This window comes from Haplochromis burtoni, unplaced genomic scaffold, assembly GCF_018398535.1.
Source record: "Haplochromis burtoni strain Fernald_Lab_line unplaced genomic scaffold, NCSU_Asbu1 Contig_8, whole genome shotgun sequence".
Lineage (NCBI taxonomy): Eukaryota > Metazoa > Chordata > Actinopteri > Cichliformes > Cichlidae > Haplochromis > Haplochromis burtoni.
The window spans coordinates 3,100,421-3,125,236 of NW_024582369.1; the positions used below are offsets into that span (position 1 = coordinate 3,100,421).

The window sequence follows — 24,816 nt, forward strand, 5'->3', positions numbered from 1 at the left end:
AACAAGAAACATAGACGGACATGTGGAAAAAACATTAAAAAAAACAGAAGGCAGAAAATGGTCAGCAGTAGCTAATGATTTTATCTCCACCCTTAAATAAAACTGTAGGGTTGTTTCTAGTCAAGGTTAAAAATATTAAACATGGTAAAGGGCTAAATGACATTATTTGATAATTAAAAAAATAAAACTAAGAGAAAAAGAAACCATGGTAACAATGGGCCCACCACTGATCAATAACCCGCAAGAAATCCTATGAGACAGAAAGTGCAGTTGTAAGCTCATTAGGCATAAACTCATTAGTGTGTTTAAGTCCTCGGTACACACATTAGACTGTAATGACTTTTTTCATTAAGGTCACTCCCTCTCACTGAAGGAAGCTCGTGAAGGTTAGAAGGACACGCCCTCAACTTTGGAAACGGTGCAGTGGACTCGTGTGTGCCCTCAGCCGCTCACATTATCACTTGGGAAAGAGAGAGAGAGGTAAAGACAGAGAGAGAGAGGACGAGGAAGAGAGGCTCGGGGCTGGAACTTGAATCTGTGTCCTATCTCCCTCGCCTTTTTCCTTTCCGGCGTATCCGCCATCAAGCGCAGGCTGTTCCGTCTTTTCCTCCCTGTGGTCCGGTGACTGGGGAATCCACCTGCCGGAGAGCAGACACACCTCGTGATGGATGCCCTGAAATCTGCCGGCAGAGCGATTATCAAGAGCCCGGGAGTTCCGCGGCACACATGGGGAACTTCAAAACACGAAAGTGAGTGAGATGATACAAATGTTTGGAAACGGTTACAGTTTTGCAAAGATTCTTTTTTTTTTTTCTTCATGTGGCGTAGCGGCAGCATCATCTGTCAGATTGGGAGTATGAAAGGAGGGCAGTGTGTGCCTCTGGCTGCTCGCAGCAAGCTATTGGACTTGTTGTTTTATTGCTCGGGCGCTTTTGTTTGTCCTTCTGCCAAATCTAAGCGCCATAGCTGTACAGTTACAAGCTGTTTTATTATGCTGTTGACTCTGAGCTGTCACATAATAAGAAACACAAGCACAGTCCTGTCACTTTTACTGTGTGATATGGAGCTAATGCTGCCAGAAGCCCCATACCAACATAAATGGCTACTTAGAGCCAGTATTTCTTCATTACCAGTTTAAACAAGTTAAACTAAAATCTAAATAGCTGCTGTTCTTGTTTTTTAGTTAAATATATTAAAGCTTTATACTGTTGGAAACTCTGAAACATTCACTTTGGGATCTTAGGACTCTTTCTTTTCGGCATTTTCCCCATTGGATTCGCTTAATCTAGTAATATGTACAATAATTGATAGATTAATTGAGAACGCTAGCATAAGAGCTTTACAGGTTTTCCACCTAGCTGCGTTTTACAGCCATCTACACTCACCTACCACTTCATTAGGTACACCTGCTTAACTTTGCATAAATGCAAATCTGTAATCAGCCAATCACATGGCAGCAACTCAGTGCATGTAGTCAAGACAACCTGCTGAAGTTCAAAATGAGCATCTGATTGGAGAATAAGGGTGATTTAAGCGACTTGGTTGGTGCCAAACCTGCTGCTCTGAGTATTTTATAAACTGCTGATCTGTTGGGCTTTTTCCAGCAAATATCTCTTGGGTTTTATAGAGAATGGTGTGAAAATGAGAAGCTACCTAGTGAGCTGCAGTTCTCTGGGAAGTTTGCTTTAGAGGAGAATAGCTACACTGCTTTGAGCTGTTAGGATGGCAATGGTACCGTAAATGACCTTTTATTATAACAGTAAAGCATTTTTAGGGTGTGAAACAGGAGATTCACATTGTGGATGTGCAGCTGAATTAAATCTACAGGAACTGTGTGATGCTATCATGTCAACATGGACTAAAATCTCAGAGGAATGTGTCCGGCACCTTGTTGGATCTGTGACACAAAGAATTTAGGTAGCTCTGAAGGCAAAAGAGAGTCCAACCTGGCACTAAGAAGGTAAAACAAATGATGAGGTATTTTGATTCCTATATATCTATCAGATGTTCTCTGCTATCACAGGCATATTCATAACAGTGTATTATTAGTAACATACTACAATGCAATTGTAATTGTAATGCAATCTTTATTTTAATGGGAAATATTCCAAAAAAAATAAATCCGCTGATAGATCAATACTGCAACTTTGTACTTTGTAAAATCAGGATGAACATTAGGCCATCAATCAGTAGTGAAAACTGCAGGGATTTTATAGAGATTACAATACAGATTACTGAAACACCTAATCAAAGTTAAGCATAGTCCCAGTCTGTTCCTGAGTTATGGAGCTGAATAATGCCTTTTTTTTGTAGGGACATTATAATAACACAGAAAGTTGACCTTTGACCCTTTGCTTGTAAAATCTCCTCACTTCATTGTTGTATCCTGTTAGATATTTTCATGAAATCTTGTAATAAGTAGCACATTAATTCTTGAGTTACAGTCACAATGTGTTTTGGGAGGTCACAGTGACCTTGAGATGCTAATCAGTGCTCATCCTATGGTCCATGTTTATCCTTTGGTGCTTAATGGGAAAAAAATCAATCAAGGTGTTCAAAAAAGTGAAAATAGGTTGGGGATAAGGGCAGACTAGCAACAGCAATCAAATTGCCTCTGGCTATGACTATCTTAGTTAAAAGCAGCATGGTATTCATTTGTTGCAGGTAGAACTGAGAACTATACTAAGATCTAATCCTACTAAGATCTAATTAAAGGTCTAGGTTAGTTTTTCTGTTGAACACACTTCAGCTGTCTAATAAGATTATACAGCTACTTAAAAAATATAAAAATGAAACCAATTATTCAGCGAGTTTCATCCACAGAGGTCGGCCAATTATCATTCGACGAAGATAAATGAATATGCAACAAACACATCTTTAATAATTGAGCTGAATTTACATCATAATTCTCAGTTATTGGTTTTTCAAAAAGTTTTTTTGTCCATATTCAATATGCAATGTTGCTTAAGGACAACTACAGTGCGAAGTACAGGAGGTTTTGAGTGCTGAGTGAGGGGTCAGAGCAGCAAACCTTGTCACACCATCAGTGACAGACTGCCTTGCAGCCTGCAGCCCTGCTGTAACACAAATGTGTCAAGCGCCGTCTTGAACGCTCCCTCCTCTCTGCTACTTTGCCTGTGAGCTTCCCACTGCAATAAATGGTAGCATGCTGGTTATGCTTCATCCAAAATTCCTACTTAGTGCCAGCTTTCATTAAACATGACTGATTAATTTCACAGCCAGCAAGATGTTCTTAGTTTCTTCTGCTCTGTTGGACATGTTCTACATAAATTATTGAATGCCCGAACATAAATCTGTTGGATTTGGGCTTTCATGATTGTCTCTGGTTGGTTTAAATGCATTTTGTTTCTCAGCTCGAGCACAAAATGACAGTTTTAAGTGGCGGCTTGTCTCAAATAAGTGCTTGGGTTTGCCAGCTTCTCATAACTGCTGGGCTAAAACTTTTGATTGTGCACAAACAGTGAGGGATTAAAAAAAAAAAATCATAAATTTCCACATCACAATACTCTGCGCATCAACCGCGCTGACTTTTGATGACAAACAAACCATCAGCGTGCCATTTTGAAAGACATCGATTGTGACACATTGTTAGCAGAAGCCCCTGCATTGTGCTTTTCTTCTTTTATTGTTGTTGCCAGTGAGAGAGATAAGAAAAGGCAGAGTGACACTGCCAGAGCAGAATCCAGCTGGATTTCTGCACCTGATGACAGAAGCAGTTTGTGTCTCAGAAACACCGCAGAGATCAGGCTGGGAAAACGTGTGAACGCAGCAGTGAGGAAACGGTGCAGGCAGTAAGAGCGGCTGTTGATATCCAGATGCTACTTAAGCAGGCAAAGTGGAGAGAGGACAGTGTCTGTATGGCAGCATGTGGCAATGCGTCAGAGCTGCCTGTCGGAATTTAAATAAGGTAACATCACAGCCGGTTGGCACTTTCACACACATTAGGTGTGGTTAAGTTTGAAAGAGAGTGATGAATTATTTGTGTGCTGACAGCCAACTGAAAGTGCATGTGGAGCGTGGATGGTAAGTCACTGTGGATAAATAATCACTTTTAAGGACAATATTTAGTTAATTTAGGTAAGAGATGGTTTTAACCCCTTAAGCCCCAACGCCCCCTGATACGGGGGACAAAGGCAGGAGATCAGTTAAGCTTGGGGCTTAATAGGTTAAATGAGACTCCAGTGTGAAGGTGGAATGAGACAGAGGAATTTAATTGGATGATCACTTGTGTCTGGAGTGTTACACTGATTAATTTAATTGCCTCCTGACCTCTAATTGTCCACCACTGTAAGGTTACACTTAACTTACCGCCCCTCCCTGAGCCTGGTTCTCCCGGAGGTTTCTTCCTGCTAAAAGGGAGTTTTTCCTTCCCACTGTCGCCAAAGTGCTTGCTCATAGAGGGTCATTTGATTGTTGGATTTTTCTCTGTATGTATTATTGTAGGGTCTACCTTACAATATAAAGCACCTTGAGGCGACTGTTGTTATGATTGGCACTATATAAATAAAATTGAATTGAAAAAACTGAATTGAATTACCCTTTTGAAATTGTGTGGTTCTTTTTTGATACACCCTATATAACAAAAAGTTATTTATTTATTTTATTACAAGTGGTCAATATGTCCCCCTCTGAATATATGTCCATGTGGTAGTCAAACCCGTCCCACACTTTTGCGAGCATTTCTGGAGTCACTGCGGCCACTGCTACCTACCATCAACCATGTGAAAGTCACGAACCCCCTCTGTGAATAGCTGTGGAATTAAAGCACTTTAAAATTTTATATATATATAAAACATATTTATAGGTTTCTATGAAATGAAGAGTGAACACTCTTTTCATTAGTAAACCAAAAAGACCAAAACAATGCATAATAACAATTTTATTTTTAACCAGCCACCTTAATAAACCTTATTAAAATAAAGTGATCTATTTGCTCCACCTTAAATGTAGTCAGTCTTTAGTCCTTTAGCAAGTGGAAAACTGACATGTGCAGCACTTTCTAGTCACCAACTGTGGCTGCCCATTGTCATCTGTTGAGGTCAAAGCCACTGGCAGCATGGAAGAGGACACAGCATGTACCCTGAGTACAGGCCGTCCCTTTGCATCCCGTCACACAGTAGCAGTACAGACCTTTCCTGTGTCTTAGAAGTCACACACACTTGCCCTTGGCACTAAAGGATGTCCCTGCTGCATCAGTTCAAAATGCTGTGACTGGAGGAGACTGAGCTGAAGCCAAGCAAGATTGTGTAATTTGCTTTAGTATTGCATTTTATAAGTGCTTTTTGTAACGGAGCATATCTTCTTTTTTGCTGCGTAGCTGTGTGACCAATGTGAGAAGAAGAAAACAGAAGACAACAAGCATCCTTAACAAAATCTCTGGTGTCTCAAGCCCTGTGGCTTTGAAGGAACTGTCAGAATATGCAATTTGTTTCCTGTGCTTTGCAGTTTGGATCATAGCTCGATCTGAAGTTGGTGGACTCAGGAGTCATTAGGTTCAATCTCTGGCTGTGAATATAGCCCTTGGTTATATTGAACCTGACAGGGGCTTGACTGAATGTCATCCAGGAGACACTGGTGTCAGTTAACAGTGTCCTGAAGGAGCAATTATCTCTCAGTGGCTCATTAAGACTCAGGAACCCGTGACCTAGAGAGATAGCAGTGAGGAGGAAGAGGAAACATAGTCCCCCTCCACCATTAAGGAAGAATTGAGTGTCAATAAAGGGCTGAAGACCAGAATTAGTAAAGATCAATTTACAGAGGGTTCCCACGATCTGAATGTGATAAATAAGATGATGAATTAGTGACTGATTGAGCAGTCAGAGCTGTGTTAGGATCCAGAAATAAGTACTAGTAATGTAACTTTATTAGGTACTAATTACATTATATGGTGTTATCTAAGGAGCTTGCATAGACAAGCGACTGGACTTTAAGTTTCTTAAAGACAACTGAAAAAACTTCTTTAGTTTCAAGACTAAAAAAGAGCTCAGCCAGGAGGAGCTCAAAAGCACCTTGATGATTCCTAAAACTTCTGGAAAAATATTCTTTGAACCGATAAGATCAAAACTAAACTTTTTACAAGGTTTGAGTGTGGTTACATCTGCATAGAACTAACACAGCATTTTATAAAAAGACCATCATAGTACCAGTCAAACATGGTGGCGGTAGTGTAATGGTCCAGGGCTGCTTTGTTGTTTCAGAACCTAGACAGTCCATGAATTCTGCTCTCTACCAGAAAATCCTGAAGGAGAATGTCTGGCCATCAGTTCATGGCGTGAAGCTCAAGTGGAGCTTTTTAGGAAGTTATGCTGCAGGACGATGATGCAAAACACACAACATCAACAAAACAACAAAACCAAAATTATGATTGGCCTAATAAAATTCTAGATTTTGTTCATGCCTAAAATACGTTTTCATTGCACTGTAACTAAACTAAACTAGTTATATTTTAATACCAGATGTAGCCATGTGGCTATCCTTGTGTGTGATCAGGTTTTAAACATGACTCTTGACCCTGATACAGCACAACATTGGCAGTGCTAAAACTATTTATAAATTAAATAGTCAACAGCAACATGTTTTTGGAAAAAGTCAGTGTACTTGGCTTTAGATAATGCAGTCCTGACAGTAAACCAGTACAAATATGTCTGTAGACTGCATGGATTCAATGCACTGGCTACTTCAGTGTAGAGACCTGATTCATTTAACATGACATCTTTAGGAAAGGTTGTATTAGCATAAAGTACACAACCAGCACTGTCCCATTTACTGTTGCACTAAAAAACATCATCCACCCAGAAAGAGGCAAATGGAGCAAGAATAGTGCATATATTTAGTCTGATATACAGCCAGATGTTGCTGTGCTTTTGGATTTCTTCTGCTAAAAGTAGAGGCACTCTTATTTCTCTTTGCATTTACTAGGGTTCATGTATAAGCACACAGTGATTTAGAGGATCAGTTAAGCCAGTATATGCCATTAGCTGAGCTTCAGTACATCAGATGATGATTTGAGTGAGCAGATTTCCCACCTATAGTCTGCATAATTCATGTTCACTACTCCTCAGTCCCACCAGTCGCATGCTGATGATAGATTAGATGATAAAAAGCTGCTAATGAGTTTTTACAGGGCGTGCTTTAAGGCAAGAAACCTGTCTAATGGATTTTTTATTTCAAAAATTAGTACTATCTAAGTTGTGAGCTATTATTTGCAGTAAAGATTTTAAATTATTTAACCCACTGTGTGTCTAACTGAACCCACACTGTGACTGAAAATAGGATCTCATTGTGTTTCTTGTAATTTCAGCTAACGTCTTTATAAAGTCTTTGATTTAAAAAGAAATTGAACAGACATATTTTTTCTTTTTGAATGTTTTTTTTTTATTTACAACCATGTTTCAAACACAAATCAGTGCTGTTTAGTTGCATAGATAACAGCAGAGATGTTTTTGTCTGAGTGTCTTTTCAAGCATTCCACATCAGAAGGGAAATGCACGAGCTCTATCGCCCCAGCAGTCTGATTAGTGGGATTACTGTCAAAAGCACAGAGACCTATCTCACAGTCTGCATAGCCTTTTTCCGCTACAGTTTGTCTGAATTTTTTTTCCTGCATTGTTTTATGAGGAAACTGACAAAAAAAATATATATATATAAATGCCATGTTGTGTTAGAAATTTTATTTTAGGCTTCTAGTAGCAAATACCCTGGTGCTTGGCGTGTGACCTTTTTAGCCATGCTTGCAGTGAGAGTCTAAAGGGACGCCTACACAGGAAGAGACTGGCAGGCATGTGGCAACCAGAGACCACAGAATGTCACTGAAATTCAGTGACTTGTAGCGACAATGGGAGAAAAAAAATGTCAGTGTCATGAAGCGGCTGGTCGCTAAATAAAACTCCTCAACTCTGAGGCAAAATAATTGAGTAATCTGAAGAGTTGTTGACTAGCAACCGGCTGTCATCACGTTCTAGATGGTGAAAAATGAAAGTATCAGTCCACTATTTTTGTTCTGGCTAAAATATCTCAATAACTACTTTATGGATGAAATGTTATTGTTCTTGGCACCCACATGAGGATGAATCACTTTGCTGATCCAAAGCCTTTCTGTGTTATACCAGGCCATAATACGTCAAAATTTTCCATTGTACTGTGTTCAGCTGTTTGTTAAAACAAATATCTAATCAGCCAATCACTTGGGAGCAACTCTATTCAATCAGACATGTAGACATGGTTAAGACGACCTGCTGAAGTTGAAAGTGAGCATCAGAATGGCGAGGGAAGCTGATTAAAGTGACTTTGAATGGGACATGCTTGTTGGTGCCAGGCAGACTGGTTTGAGTATCTCAGAAACTGCTGATCTACTGGGACTTTCTCACACGGTGGCTGCAGTGATGAGGACCCTGTACCTGCCTGTCGTAGTAAAGAGAGAGTGTAAAAGCGAAGCTCTTACTTTAGCTGTCGATCTGCATTCCTACCCTCCCCTATGGTCACTGTGGGTAGTGACTAAAAGAATGAGATCGCGGATACAAGCGGTAGAAATGAGCTTCCTTCGAAGCCCTCTCCCTTAGAGTTAGGGTGAGAAGTATTGGGAGGGGCTCAGAGTAGAGTCTCTGCTCCTCCACATCGAAAGGAGCCAGTTGAGGCAGTTCAGGCATCTGATAAGGATGCTCCCGGGGCGCCTCCTAGGTGAGGTGTTTCGGGCATGTCCCACCAGGAGGAGGCTCTGGGGCAGACTCAGGACATGCTGGAGAGAGTATATCTCTCGGCTGGCCTGGAAATGCTTTGGTGTTCCCTCAGACAAACTGGAGGAGGTGGCTGGGAAGAGGGAGGTCTGGACTTCTCTGCTTAGGCTGCTGCCCATGTGACCTGGCCCTGTATAAGCAGGAGAAGATGGATGAATGGGTCAGAATATGCATAAATAACATAAAATCAGGTATGCATCCTGGCTGCTGCTGCTGTTGGTGTATTGGTGTGCAAGATATATTTGGGTCCCTCATTGCCACCTGAGCATCATTTAAATGGCTTAAAAGACAAATTAGTTCACTGTACTCAACACAGTCTCCAGATCTCAATCCAACAGAGCACCTTTGTGATGTGGTGGAACAGGAGCTTTGATGTGTGATGCTGTCATGTCAATATTGATCAAAATCTCTTAGGAATTTTTTCAGGATCTTGTTAAATCTCATTTTTATACTAGCATGGTACAGCTAATAAATGGGGTTGGTAAGTGGCGTGCTAATTTTGTACAAACTAGCAAATATGGGCATGATCTTTGTAAAAATGTTTTGTCCACTTAACACCAGCCTGCAGGCATTGCCGCTGGGAGGATATCGGCACGCTCATTGTTTGCATTTCATTCAAAGCATTGCTTTGCCCTTAGCACAAATTTAGCTCAGAGACATAGAACTGACTGTGTAATATACTCTTTTGTTTAGTTAGTGTGCATTTTTTTATTTCTGCCTGGTAGTATTAGATAGGGGAAGTACATTTATAAACTAGCATTTCCTCCATATTTTTTGCCACTTTGCTTCATCTTCTTGTAAACCCAGTTCAGGCTGCAAAGGTGAAGTTTTGGTCTTCATTTTTCCACAGCCAAGAAAATATGCAGTATTAAATGGTTTTGGGATGTTGTCACATGTCACGTGTGATAACCCCCTGTTTGCGGTGGATATTTTGAAACTGAAGGAAGCCTCATTCAAAGATGAGTTGTAGTATTCCACAGCGTAATAATTTCTGTATTAATACTTTAAGGTTTGATTTTTACATATGGTGTTATAAATTTTTCGTGAAAGGGTGGTACAGATGTTACCTTTATGTACATTTCTATATGTTGTATCTATTTCAGCCAACATTCAGAAAGTAAATCAGATTTTTCACGACGTTGTTTGTTCGATCTTCCACATGTTGTCTTGCGCCTGTTACATTTGAAGCAAGTAGGTTTATTTTCTTCACTGGTTCACTCCACAAATATTGATTTTTAAAACCTCAGCCTCGTGTTATTAAAAACTGCAGCATATCATATTCTATATTGATTTTCTTTGTGTTGTGTTGTGGCAAGCGTAATGTTTTCTCGTGGTCCACAGTAGAATTTTTGCTATAAATGTTTATGTTTGGTAATTCATTTTTTAAAGCCTTGGGGTTATTAACAGTTTCATCCAGTACATCAGTAATGGCCAAGAGGACATGATTCACTCCCACGTGTCCCCGTTCCCCTTTATAAACAGTAACATGTGCAGCCAAACTACTGTTTTAGTGGCTTAAAGAGAGCTGAATGTTATTCTGTTATTCGATGCATTTTCTCTGGAGTGTTTTTAGCACCAGCAAGGTTCCCTGGCCTGAAGTGAAGAGAATTATGCAACAGAGAGAAACTGAGAGCCCCTATCTCGGGAGAGGTCCTTGTTCACACAGCCGCTATAATGTGCACACGCACTCACACAAATACTGCTTCCTGTTTACTGTGTGAAGTCCAAACATTTGAGTGTTCTGTCTTGTTTGATGCCTGTGACAGGTGTCTATGAAATAGGATATGCTGTCACTCCAGTGTAAGAGTCTTTATGAGCATGTTGTCGATTGTTATTCTGTGTGTGTGTTTGTATGTGTAGGAGAGAGATTAACTATTGCAGATGCATCTTGTGTGTGTGCGTGTGCACGCATGCATATCTTGCTGAACCTGTCCCTCCACTGGAGAGCCAAATCCCATATCTGCTCTGTACCTCTGAAAAATTCAACTCCCCTTACCATTTCTGACACGTCATGTCCCTGCCTGAGCTCAGCACTGAGAGCTGTGGAGCCCACTCCTAAAAATAACCCTATGCTGTCACACTAAAAGGGGAAAACGCCTGTCGTCAGCGCTGTACAGAAATCCATTCTGTTTGCTGTTATTGAAACAAAGCATCAAAAATCCCAGTAGAAGTTTTATCATAAGACATGTTATCTTGATTTTGCAGTTTATTAAGATGAGCTGGAAGTGTTTAACCCAGCTCAGATAAGTTAGTCATACTTCAGTGGATTCCTCTGATCATACATGTATTAATTATGGGGCTATCTGATGAATATTGGCTTTAAAAGCTTCTGAAAATTGCTGTTTGATGAATTCTGAATTATTTTACATAATATTTTTTAGGGTTTAAATTATTGAGATCTGTTGTACATCCAAAATTATTTAAATGTTTTTTTTGGGGGGTGGGGTCTTAGAAGATGGCATCTCAAAATGCAACGTAGAAACCAGTGGCTCCTGTTATGCTAGCTACAGCTACTTTTATGCAATCTGTGGTTTTAGAGTTTCCATTTTGAAGGCTTAGGTTCAGCATCTTTGCAGTTATAATCCTGTATAATTAAGGTAAGATAACCATGTTTAGATGGATCAAAACATGGAAAGTCAGCTAATAGCAGTGCGCGCTACTTAGCATGTGTAGCAAGGTGTGTCCCTGTTCGCTGCGATGTTGATATTTTGATTCAGCACCGAATCACTACTCAAAGTGGCCATGCGACTAATAATATATACCTTTAAGCCTCAATAAAATCTAAACAAAAGAGTTGGAAGAAGAATCAACCCATCTACATTTGCCACAAAGGGGGGAAATTGCTGCTTGAGACTTACTAAGATCTGCTATATCCAGAAGGTTATTTCCACTTGTTTTTCATCTTTGTGCTAAGCTTAGCTTTACAGCTGCTGGCTCTAGCTTTATATTTACTGTAACCATATGACAGCACTATGGCTCTTTTGAAAGCAAAATAAGCTCCAAAATGCAGGAACTGGCCGTCAGTTTTTGTGGCTGGATAATATCAGACTTTCAGCTTCTCCCTTGCCAGAAGGGGTCGCACTGCATGTTTGCTTTGGCAGAGTTTTTACTCCGGATGCTCTTCCTGATGCAACCCCAAAGGGGATTTGTATCTCATGCTGGAATCAAACCAGCGACCTTTTGCTTGCCAAGCGAGTGCATTAACCACTACACAGTTACAGGCACACAAACAAACAGGCAAACACATTAAAAAAATATGACCTTGCCTGTGGAGTGCCTGCAGCATTCTGGAAATCTAGCCAAGGATCTTGAAACTCACAAGTTGATATAAAGGAAAGGCAAAAACGCCAGGAAAATGTATACAGTTGAAATCAGTTGTTTCCAAATGCACAGCTCAAGTACTCACATTGATTATCCCTTTATCTTGTTATCCCAAAGGCGTAACACCCTAGAAGCTGATGTATTTGGTACTTGCCGGACTAACATCCATCAGTCAGATGGAAGGGTCTGAAGTGCTCCACTGCATTAGAAGGGATTCCTGTGAGATGCCCTCATCTATTAAAGGGGTGCAGAGATACACTGTCTTAAATTAGATCAGCAGCTCTCAAAGGTGACTTGTTTTGCTTTGGTGTGATAATGGATGGGAAAAGTAATGACTGCTTTGTTTGTCCCTTGAACTCAGCTTGAGATTAGCACTGGGGAATGTGGGGATTCTAGTTTTCCTCTTTTCATTTGAGTCACAGCCTTAGTCTTGAGTTGAAAACAAAATATTAAATATAAACCTATTATTTCCTGAATAGATTTTCTTTTTGGGAGGCTATTTATAGTTGATGAAGATGTTGAAATGGGAGCTCGAGGACTCCTGGGGGAACAGATTCGTATCAGCGCAGAGAAAATCACGCCCTGTTTGAATTGCTAATGAAAACAATCCTTGTATGGTGCAGAGCGATTATACTTTATGAATAAATGGCCGCGAGGAAATAGCTCCGATATTAAAGTCTCTCTTCTGTTGCTGTGTTAACTTGCCATGACTTTGGAAATGTTTACTTTCCCTCTAGTGAACGTTGATGTAAAATCATTTTATAGGTGATGACAACCATTGTTCTCTCTATACATAATTATACAGTTAGTAGTTTTCAGTCTGTCCTTTGTGGCTGAGTTTAGTGCTTTCACAAGCAATTGCTACAATCTAAAAAGTTGTAAAGTAATAGATCTAGGATGCAGTGTTATTTTAGATCCTTGGGTATTGATCGTAGTGGTTCAGACCTGTATGGAAATCACATAATTTAACAGACACAGCGCTCTACATGTATAAACAAGGGTGGATGCGAGTCACTCAGATGATTCAGGGTGTTTCTAATGGACACTTAAAGTGCAAGTCACCTCCATATTTAGTACCCTTCAGTCAATGTTAGACCACAACTCAAGAAACTGTAAACACCCTGTTTGACAAACGAGGGCTGCTCTGTGTTGCATAGTAAGACAACTAATTGAACATTTTAAATGGTGCTTTTCTGACCTAACAGGTGTATCTTTAAGGTCTGATTAAATATGCAAAATTAAAGCTTCTTGATGAATGTTCGGAAACAATCATGGACATGCTGTTAAAAACAAAAGTGTAAGGCATGAGTTACATTCTAGACACGAGTGTATCCCGTCTTCCTTTCATCTTCCTAGACCTAAGTATCATATTCTCAGTAAAATGAGTGAGAGGGGTTCTTAGAAAGCTGGCTCTAGTGATTATATAAAACAAGCTGCCTGTGAGCTTGGCCGAAGCGAAACGGGACGAAAATCCAGCAGGAGTTTGAAATGTTGAAGCACATTTATTTTCCACCAAACAACTCAATCAACCAGCCGGGGACCAGGATCGGATGGTTTTCATACGAATGTGCAACACATGCACAGCTGCACAGGCAAATCTTCTCGTAGCGAGAAGATAGTGAGACTTTGCTGTTAACAAGTTCTTTGCTGTGAATGGGGAAGGCACATAGTTTGCCAAAGTAAACTACAGGGGAACCACTATGAAAACTCTTGCTTCAACAAACCTAATCATCTATTTTCCTTCACTTATTCAGTTCAGGGTTGTGCTGGAGCCTATTCCAGCTTTCACAGGGTGAGAGGCAAGGTATACCCTGGACCGGTCATCAGTCTGTCACAGGGCTAACACTGACACAGACAACCAGTCACGCTTGATAAAATTGGAATCACCAATTGGCATAACTCCATGCATGTTATTAGACTGTGAGAGGAAGCTGGAGTACCCACACTGATATGAGGAGAACATGCAAATTTGCACATAAAGACTGGATTTGAACCCAGGACATCCCTGCTGTGATGGGCCAATACTAACCATTGCACCACTGTTTATCAAACATGAGCAATTTAAAGACGCTAACAAAGACAAAGTGGCTAAAGCTATCCAGAGCTCACAGCCAGCCACAAGCCATTCGCTTGGAAGTGAATATAAATAAGTAAATACACTTAGAACAGTAGAACCAAACACACCTGTATCTATACCCCACTTATGTTACCCTCCCTGTGAGGAGGCAGAGGTAAGTTTCTTTTTTTCTTCAGGTTAGCATGAGTCTGTAGTTAGCAAGTCTAGCTGACATTAAGCTAAACATACATGCATGTAATACAATAATATGGCCGTGTCCCTCCTATGATCAAATGACTCACTGCACTCCAACATACTAGCAATCAATAATATGAAGGATAAACTGCAAAAACATTGTGTGTTCATTTATTCCCAACATGGCAATGTGTTAACGATGTGTATCAATACAGCAGTCCTGAGTGTCAGTGTAGTTTGTGCAGTGGTTACTTACATTATCAGTAGCAATATTTTATGGTAATGGCAGCTTGTAATTACGCTGCCCCAAAACAAGTTATAGTTAATGTATTAACATGTAAAAACATGTAAATATAAAGATAAAATGCACACACATAATGATTTTGTGATTTCTGATCAGCAAACAATCCCAACCTCTTTCCAGTACCATTTGTTCCAAATAGATACAGCATGTTGCAACATTTTACGTCTTCTTCCAGAAGAGACAACAGTTACTAGATTAAAATGAATGCTGTTTTCAGTTTTTCTGGTGCCATTACACACTGAATTCTGTATGATGGCATGAATCCATGTGGCTCTTTCTTTCTCTCTCTCTCTTTTTTTAATCATTGTCTGCTTATCTGGCTCAGTCCTCCTGCACAGTATCATACCAGCCACACACCAACTGTCACTGTCTGCAGAGTAAATATTAGCACAATTTTCACACTGGGATGCCAGCTATAAATAGAGTGCAGGAAATCATCCAGGAACAAACCCTAAACGTCTGTGTTGGCTTTTAATTTGACCGTGTAATGACGCATGTCCACAAAATAACCTTAATGTTAATCCCATTTTATTCTCTGGACACTTCTGAGGAGAAAGCATCCTAGTTTTTGAGGAAAAGATAAGAGCGTTTCACTGCTGTATCCCCAAATGTCAGTTTAATGCTTTCTTATTAAGGATTCATGGAACCTTTGGAAGGCTTTGTGATGGGAGAGCTGAGGTCTATGTTTTGCATAATAAATACAGTTATGGCAATTAACATTCAGGACATAATTGGCTTTTCATAATCAAGATCTAGATGGGAACATCAATAACAGTCCCAACATTCTTTTAAGACCACAAAAGCCTAACTTGGCAAAATTTGTATGTATTACACAAACAAGATATTATGTCTTAGTTCGAGTGGTTTAAAGGCCCTGCAGATTGTTGTTTTAAGCTTTGAATACAGTCGTGATTTTTTTCCCCTTTTTGCTGAAACAAAGTGCTTAACACATTAATGAAGAGTGGTATTAGGTGGTATCTTTCTTTGCTAATATTTACTTTCTTATCTGTCTTTTATTACAGAGGCTCAGCCCATGTCAGTCACTCAACAGCACAGCTCCCACTTTGCTTCTGCTCTATTTGCTCAGCCATGCTAGATAATTCAATCAGCATTAACAGCAGATACAGTGTTTTAAGTAAAAGCAAGGGGTGGTGTGCTGAAAGAGACATTATGCTGAATGGGGGGCACTAGCACGGATTCACGGACAAACCTTTGGGGAAAATTGGTGGTTTATTAACCTAAATTATTTTACGCTAGAGAATTCTTATAGTTGGTATAAATGAAATTTTCTAAATTCAGGAGCTTGATGCAACTATTATAAAATATATATGTTTTACAAAGTACAAACTGAATCTTGTTGGCTTGTATCCACTATAAATCACTCTATAGTCTTCTGATTTAATAATCTACCAAAAGTTTTCTTTTTCTGGCAGGGAAAATTAAAAGCATCACACTTAAGTGTGAATGTCAAAAGTCATCAGTTGAATAAAAGGTTTTTCAAGCTCTCAAGAAATTTTAAATTAAACAGTAGCTTAGAAGCAAATAGAACAGTAGCTTTGTTTAAGTTGTTATAATGAAAGTAATAATAGAAACCTGAACCAGTGTCAACCCAAATCCATTGTCTTCTTTTTTCTGTTGGGTTTCAGCTTCTTTTCCGAGAAGCTATATACTTATGCATTTTAAACTAGACAAGAGGGGTAGTGGCTAAAGCTAAAGCTAGCTACTTCCCCCTTGTTAGCTGTGTTCAGCTGGATGAAGGGTATTTAAGTGTTTAATTAGGTATTTTGTTATGACAGTTGTCATGTTTCCCCATGGTTTAGTTTAGCAAACCTCACTCATAGTGAAGAACTCGCTAACAGCTATAGCCATGCTCATAGTGTAGCTGTGACTGTGCGAGCAACTATTTACCTGTGCTGCCGTGCCAGTGTTGCACAGGCATGACAGGGCTGACCAGTTCAGTCTGAGAACGCTGTAAACCGAGTGATTGCAGACCCTACCCGGCCAATCGGTGCAGCTCTAATAGATTTTAGCTTCTCCGATCAGCTGACCACAAGTTGTGATTCCATTAGAAAAGTGCATGACTAATGGGCATATGGTGCTTGTCTAGTCTTCCAAGCTCAAATTTTCAGTGGACTACCTGGATACAATCATATTATTTCCATCTAGAGTACTTTTGCATAAACACGTTGAAGTAATGTGGATGTTGTTTTTATTAGTAAAGCTTATTTCCTTCTCCTTCCTATTGAATCAGGCGCTCTGTTAATAACCCTAACCCTTTTTCGAGTGAGTTTCTATTCAGGTTTATCTATCAGTGTAAGGGCAGTACAGTGAAGGAAATCAAAAGCTGTGATTGTGAGGGTTTAAAATAGAATGACATGATGGTTTGTACTCTGGGTTGGTGAATGTGTGGGGTTTTTTATGTACTACTCAAGCCGAGTGTGCAGGGTCTACTATTCCACTGTAGTTGATGCACTTCTTTTGATGCTTAGCCAAGGTGTTTAGTAATGCTATTTGCAAGTACCACCTCGCTGCTTCAGACATCATCTGTTTGATCCCATGATTGCGTTTTCGTATCTTTTTTTTTTATGCTGTCAGGCTTTGAGAAATAGCTTGTACTGCACTCCTGGCTGTGAGGAGCCCAAGCTGCTCTCATTAGCTACAACTGGAGTTTATTCTGTGCGTTCAGTTAGTGCCAGAGGAACTGAAGATGCATAAGGTGAGTTAGGGGACGGATTTAAAAAAAGCAGTTTGAAGAGTGAGAGCTTGAATGAAAAGACTTAGCTTTACTTGGTTTCCCCTCAAGGCAGAATCAGGAAACCAGTTACACCCCCCCCCCAATACACCCACATCATCCCAGCCAACCATCTTCCCTGAATGTGCGGCCTATTTTCTCTGTCAAGGTGGTGTCCTAGATTCAAAGTTCCATCAGATGAGTAAAACACTAAGGCAAAAAGATTACATCTAGAAGGATGTGGAGGATGGGGGTGTCAGCGGGGGTCTTAAAGCAAGCTGAATGTATCTCTACTCATATGATGATAGTGTATTCAATCCACTGGTCTCCAGTCAAGTTGCTGTGAAAAACATTCTAGGAAAGAATATCCAGTTTGCCTGTAAAGAGATGGAGGCAAAAAATAGACAATTCATTTGGGTGTCACGCTTGTTTCTGCAGTTTTAGAAAGTAACTGAGATTAAGCGTCTCGAGGAAAATAGCGTATCGGCCCGCTGTTTGTCCATATGCCCTCTACGTCTCTGCTTACTCGTGTTTATGTTATTAATTAGCCATCAGCCGAGGTGTTCAGAATTCACCTGGGTATGATTTTGACTTCTCAGAGCAAATTAAATTACCGAGCGTGTAGCTCAGAAAGACAGCTGGTGATCACGGCATGTAGCTGAAGGCGTGCAGAGCACATGGCGTCTATTATACTACAGCAGCACTTCCCAGAGTCAGATCAGCTACTGTGAAATGCTGCTCTTGTCATTTGCTGGTTTAACACAGTCTGAAATATTTTACAGTGCTCAACATCTCAAGGCGATAGTATTATAAAGTAACTTTATACGAATACACTTAAAGCCCCGTGGAGCAAAATGTTATTAAATTGTTCTGTGCCTTTGTTGTAATGCACTGATTCCTTTAGAGTGTGTCTCCACTGTGAAGCCTTTGTGCGAACACAGTGAAATCAGTGCTCTTGCTGCAGTGTACTCGGTGTGAAAGTGTTGCCAGGCATCAATTTGTTAGAGATGCAAATGTCACCAGTGCACCGCCAAGGCCGCGCTCATACCCTAATCTTGTTTTGTCCTCATCCAAATTTGATCGGCCTTGATGAGAACTATCTCGCAAACACAACGCGAATGTATGCGCGCACGCCTACTTTAAAGTTCAAATTTCGCATTTTTAGTTGTCCTGAGGATTTTCTTCAACGTGTTAAATCCAATTAGCCACCCTCTGCTTGTTCCTGCCACTCTTATCAGTCCCAGTCCTTCTGTAGACTCACATAGGATTTATTAAAAATTTAAGACCTCCTCTTTTAGGCAGATAATATATTGGAAACCCTGCAGCATCAACATAAAGCTGTTTAATAATTCATTTGTGTAGCTTGGGGAAGACACAATATGGACTGTGGCACTTCAGCTTTGTATTGCTGTGACATTTTTACAGAGGCAAACTGTGCAATAAATCTTTCGACCAGAAGCTGACGCATTGCAGCTTTGAATGACATAAAGTCATATGGATACTGAAAGATTGGTAATAAAGTTGACAGGGTGAAGTGTATTTAATTGTTTTGGATTGACCAATCTCTAAGCCCTGCCACTCTTGCAGAAGCGCCGTGTGACAGGATTTCTATTTTAACACTGTGCATGCAGTTTGTAGTGACAGCTGTGACAGACGGGCTCAAAAATCCTTTTAATGGTAAATGGTCTGTATTTGTATAGCGCTTTACTTGGTCCTAAGGACCCCAAAGCGCTTTACACTATACACAATCATCCACCCATTCACACACTGGTGATGGCAAGCTACATTGTAGCCACAGCCGCCCTGGGGCGCACTGACAGAGGCGAGGCTGCCGGACACTGGCGCCACCGGGCCCTCTGACCACCACCAGTAGGCAACGGGTGAAGTGTCTTGCCCAAGGACACAACGACCGAGACTGTCGAGCCGGGGCTCGAACCGGCAACCTTCCGATTACAAGACGAACGCCCAACTCTTGAGCCACGATCGCCCCAATATTCCCCTTTTAAACAATGGTCCCCTGATTTTGCACAGGAGGAAACAAAAACAGACGTCTTATTTTTAGGTGATAAGTGTAGATTTTATTGCCTGGGAAAAAAACAAATAAAAAAACATAGTTGTCGTTTCAGAAGCAGATTTTATGAGCTGAGCTTAACTTGTTAATTAAATCTAACTTTTGTGATGTAAAAGGGTCTTAAATAGGTATATGATGGTAAAGACTGAGAAAAGTGTATGTCCCAGGTAAAGTCAGCTATCCCTTAACTGAAATGATGAAATCTAAACAGGAAATGTTAAAAATTTGACTCATGTGTATTAAAAAAATGTGTTCCCCCCCCCTCCTGTTATTTGTGAGATATTTTATTAATATTTTAAAACAGATTAGCCCATGAGCAGTGGTAAACATTAGGGCTTTGCCTGAGCACAGCTGCCGTGTAACAAATGAGTTAACTGTGAATAGGATTATAATACTAGTTTACTAATGTCATTAATTTCTCACATAGCATAAAAAAAATAGAGTAACGCAACTATAAGACATGTATGAAAAACATAGTGTGCAAAAAGAGCATAAAACGCTATTTTTTCAGTTAGGTTTAAGGTTCCCAACCTTTTTTGCGCCATGGGCCGGTTTAATGTCAGACAATATTTTCATGGACCGGCCTTTAAGGTGTCGCGGATAAATACAGCAAAATAAAATGATACGACCAAGAGAAAAACTGTGGTATTTTGTAAATATAATAATAAACACGAATTCACTGTGTAATTGTGTAACTTTATTAGCAGCGTCCTCCTGAAATGCGGCAACAACATTGAGAGTAACATCCTCCTCTTAATGCTCTCTGGTCGTTAATGTAACGTGTAACTATTTCTTTCAAAATAAGACACACAACTACAACACGGGAAAAGAGTCAGGGAAACCGAGTTAACGATAAAAAACCTGAAAACCATACATTTCACACCCGAGCCTCAGCTCTCGCGGCACGGTACCAAACGACTCGGCCCGGGGGTTGGGGACCGCTCTCTTATCTGATAGTAATTTTTATCTATTAGTATTGACTATATTTTTTTGACAACTTCACCCATGAGAGTAATCTGTTGACCAGTTTGTGTAAAAACCAACCAACCAAACAAACAAAAACATTTGTATGTATTTAGGTTAAGATTGGGTTTTTAGACTAATACCGATATTTGATAGTTAAAATAAGCCAATCTCAGCTGGTACTTTTTTTCTTTAAGACACACAAAACATAAACTGATTTCTCCCTCGTGTCACTCTCATTTGGTGGCGGCAGATTGCTAGCCCTCCCTGAGGCTGGTCTTGCTTGATGTTTCTTCCTGTTAATAGGGAGTTTTTCCTTCCCACTGTCACCATGTACTTGCTCATAGTGGCTCATCTGATGGGGCTTCTTTCTAATATTTCCTTTAACTTGAGGCGACTGTTGTTGTGATTTGGTAATACATTCTCAGTTTAGTTTTATTTATATAATTGAATAGAATTTTAATAACACTTGTTAGATGTAGTTATTCGTGTAAACTTCCTAAGACCATAAGTAAAAAATAATTTTATACTGTGGCTCTCTGAAGCTATATTTAACTATGAAGGCTAGGAAGGGTGTGCAGCTTCTGTCAGCTTTTAAACCATACTTTACATTTATGCGCATGTCTCTTGTCTATGCTGTAGCCTGAAGCACACCACAATGATAAGTATGGGCAGTGGAAGGAAGAGATTATTGAGGGGTACAGCAAACAGTCAAAAAACTGATATCAGTTTTTAGTGTTTTAAAAAATGTGTGTGTGCTCTTTTTTTTTTTTTTTCTTTTTTAAAAATGTCCCTTCAGCATCTGCGTCTTTGGTCAGTAACATTTTGAAAAACCTAAATGCATTAGTTCAGTAAAATCTCATCGACCCATTCATAATAGAACAAAAATGTAATTATATAGAATCCTGCTCCCTTTGCCGGTGAAAGTCAATGGAATTTGTTTGTGAGTAATCCTTCCAGGGATGGAGTCCCTTATCTAATTTCTCCCTTCATGTATTCTTCTTTAAAAGCCTGAAACCCCTTTTTCCTGTCATGTAGCCAAACCTGCCCTTTGACCTTCTGTGAGAAGGAACACCACTGTGAGAAGGGGTCAGGAAATAATTCAAGTACCATTCCTAGGTAGTAGTGAGCTAGGTCACACGGGACTGTAAATATATTACATTTAAAGGCAGAACTTTCATGGAGGATAAATTATGGGACTCCTTATCAGCAGCCACCTCTCATCCAGAGCTGTCAAATGATTTACAGTAAGCTGGCCACTGCGTACCTTAGAATTTGCATTTCATAACACCAAATGTGCTTTCTGGTTCTGAAACAGCCCCCACAGTGTGATTGAAAATTAGTTAATAATTCAGAGTCGTTGGAAGCAGTGGGACGGGGATGGCGGTGTTTGCTGTTCGCTTCACAGCTGCATGGGGTCTGCCAGTGACAGATGGCTCAGCTCATGTGGAGAATTTAGTGCCAGTATATCCCAATAGAGTGTTGGACACTGTGTGTGCGTGTCTCTTTTCCCTCACCCTGCTCTTCTTGCTCATTCCTTTTGTCAATCTCACTCTCTCACTTCATTCAATTGTGTAAGCAGCATTGAATTTATATGGAAAAGAAAGACAGAGGGGGAAAGCGCTAGAGCTTAATGTTGATTATTTCATAGTTTTATATTTATAGTAGTTTAATCACACTTTGGTGTTGGAAGAGTCATTTGAAAATCTGTAGCTCAGATGTTTCCCTTGTTCAACTGTTGGTTTTTATCACAGAATGTGGCCTGTAGCAGTTTTGTAAGTTGTTGTTCTCCTGCTGCTCATCTGTAGGGTGTCCAGGTGTCTCTGAAAGATATTTTCAGCTCTCTGCATGGGTGCAGTCACTGACACTGCCTGCAATAGGACTCGAGGACAGCTGGTACTACCTGTTGGGAATCGCAGAGACAACAGGATATTGCAGGCATTCTGTTATGGCATTATCAGAGCCCTGATACTGGATTTGCTTGCCAGTGGATGTTTTGTTTTGTTTTGGGTTTTTTTTTTTTTTACTAAAATTCATACTATTTTCTACTGTAATGATGCAATCTTTCAAAAGTGGTTACCCATTTCATTCAAAATTAATTTAGATTTAAAAGTGAAGTTCAAATTAGTCCCATTTAAAATATCACAGAGATATTTTAAATATTTAGAGCTGTTCATGTTTTACATTTCTAATGTTACACAAAATCTGACTCTATATTTAATACCAGTATGTGCGGAGCGGTGATGTCACTTTGCCAGCTCACACGTTGCTGGGGCTGAGTACCGTAAACTGTTTGCTCAGCAATCTTTAGAATGACCACGCTGACCTAGAAACTGATCCTGAAAGAGTGGGAAAAAAAATTTCCAGAATGTGTGACATTTGCAAATGATTGCATTCTGCTTTTGGTTTTCCATTTTCCACAGTGTCACAACTTTTTTGGGAATTGAGGTGATATGCATGAGCCTGCAAATGCACTACTTTGAAAGTGTGTCAGTTTCCAAAAAGAAAAAGTAACTTAACACCTTATTTTGGGATGAACTTGTTTTTCCAGAGCTGCCAGAGAACTGGACAGACACGAAGGAGACTCTGTTGGAGGGGATGGTGTTCAACGTGAAGTACCTGGGTATGACTCTGGTGGGCCAGCCTAAAGGAGAGGACATGGCCTCTGCTGCCATTCGCAGAATTGTTGCCACGGTGAGTCTCTATCCCCCATTAGAAGCTTAAACCTAATGCATTATAATGCATGTCACTATATGAGCTGTGCTGGTATTACTTGATTTTAGTGTATAAATAAGTAGTGTATAAATTATACCCTATTAGCAAAAATCTGTCATCAAGATCTAGAACTTAGAACGTTTTTATTGTCAATGTACAGTTGCTTATACAGTGAAATTAGTTAGCCAGACCACAAAGGTCACAATCATATTTCTAAAGTTTAAAGAGGGAAACTGTGAACATTTCAACTGCAGTGATATTTATTTAGAGGATTACTGTGACAATGTACTTTCAAATTCCAGTGCACATTATCTGAGTGTCTCTAAGATGACTCTAAGATGACTGATTGCTAAATTTAGATTTCATCCATGTCATCTTAATGGCTCAGGACATTGTTTTAAAGATAAGCAAGCAAAGGGTCAGTGAATTTGATTGTCATCATAACAGGAGCAAAATCACTGTGACACTGTCAGAATCATTTAAACTATAACCTTTGATTATTGTCTTATATGAGTATTAAGGATAAACAGCTCAGTTAAAGGAAATCTTTTGATTGAGACGTTCTGCGAAATATTTAACAGCTTACTGCGATTACTCTTAAACCAAGTAATCAGCATCATTCACAGTGAAATTTCTGTAATATGCTTGCCAAGTTGTTTACAAAGTTTATCTCTGTGTCAAGGTTTGCACGTATATGCATGGAAATAGAGCAGCTAATCCAGGATTATCAGGGGTTGCACACATGCAGAAGGCCAATCTCTGTTTTCATGTTTGTGCTTACCACCAGCATACTGGGGATTTCTGGGTACGGTTTTCTACATTAGTTCAGCCGGCTGGCAGTTTTCTCTTGAAACTACAAGAAAACCATTGCATTTAAACCAGTTAACTTGGAAACATACCAAGAAGCCAATTCCTGGACTGTTTTTATTCATGCAAATTGATACTCATGTTTCTGTTTCTACTAACGCTCACACTTGCACACCTATTCACTTGGCACTTTCTCAACAATGCAAATGTCTGATGTTTCTTTGCAGAATGAACAGCCTGGCACAGGCAGCAGTACAATCATAAATCCCCCGCCTCTCAATTAGAGACTGAACCAAACCTAATGGTGGGATTAAGATTCAGTTGATTTACACCAAGACAAAAATTCTGTTCCCTCGGTAACCATTATAATTGACTGAACTGAATGGGTATATTGAATAAATAAGTGACTTTTCCGTTCACTACATGCTTCAGTAAGACATGATTAGACAAGACAGGGGAAGCAAACATAGAGAAAGGCTGAACTTGGCGTATCTCAAGCTGACAGATTGGTTTTTGCCTTGTGGCATGGCACTCGAAACATGACGCCGGCAACTGTAGCCGTTAGCGCTTCCTTCATGAAAGAGCTACCACAATCAGCTACAGCACGCTTTTAAGAGTTGTGGTTCTAAGCAGAGACTATTGTTCAATGTCACCATCTCCAGGGTATTACAATTCCTACAGCAAGCCATGGCACCATTCCCATTGTCCTTGAGAAGTCCTAGTTTTGTTTAAGCAAAGATCTCACTCCTACTGATCTTTAGCTTCTCACCATCATTCTTTTATGAATAAAAGAGTTCTTACACAATTCAACATATGGAAATACTTTGTATTTATATGTATTTAATCTATTCATTGGTGGTCACTCTACTGATGCCTAGCCTGATATCTGTTGAGTGTCGC

At 39.9% G+C, this 24,816-nt stretch overlaps 1 protein-coding gene across 7 annotated transcripts in view; it reads left to right on the top strand.

The window, feature by feature from the left end:
- The first annotated feature begins 173 nt into the window (after positions 1-173).
- si:dkey-71h2.2 (low density lipoprotein receptor adapter protein 1) overlaps positions 174-24,816 on the top strand; it is a 48,819-nt gene continuing 24,176 nt past the window's right edge. Inside the window, exons 1-2 of one of the 7 annotated variants that reach the window (XM_042226530.1) lie at positions 174-749; positions 22,946-23,088. In XM_042226530.1, coding sequence (XP_042082464.1) covers positions 665-749; positions 22,946-23,088 — 228 coding nt within the window. In that variant the 5' untranslated portion in view covers positions 174-664. The remainder of the gene's footprint in view (positions 750-22,945; positions 23,089-24,816) is intronic. The other 6 variants (XM_005914386.3, XM_005914389.2, XM_005914388.3 and 3 more) reach the window with 6 other exon arrangements.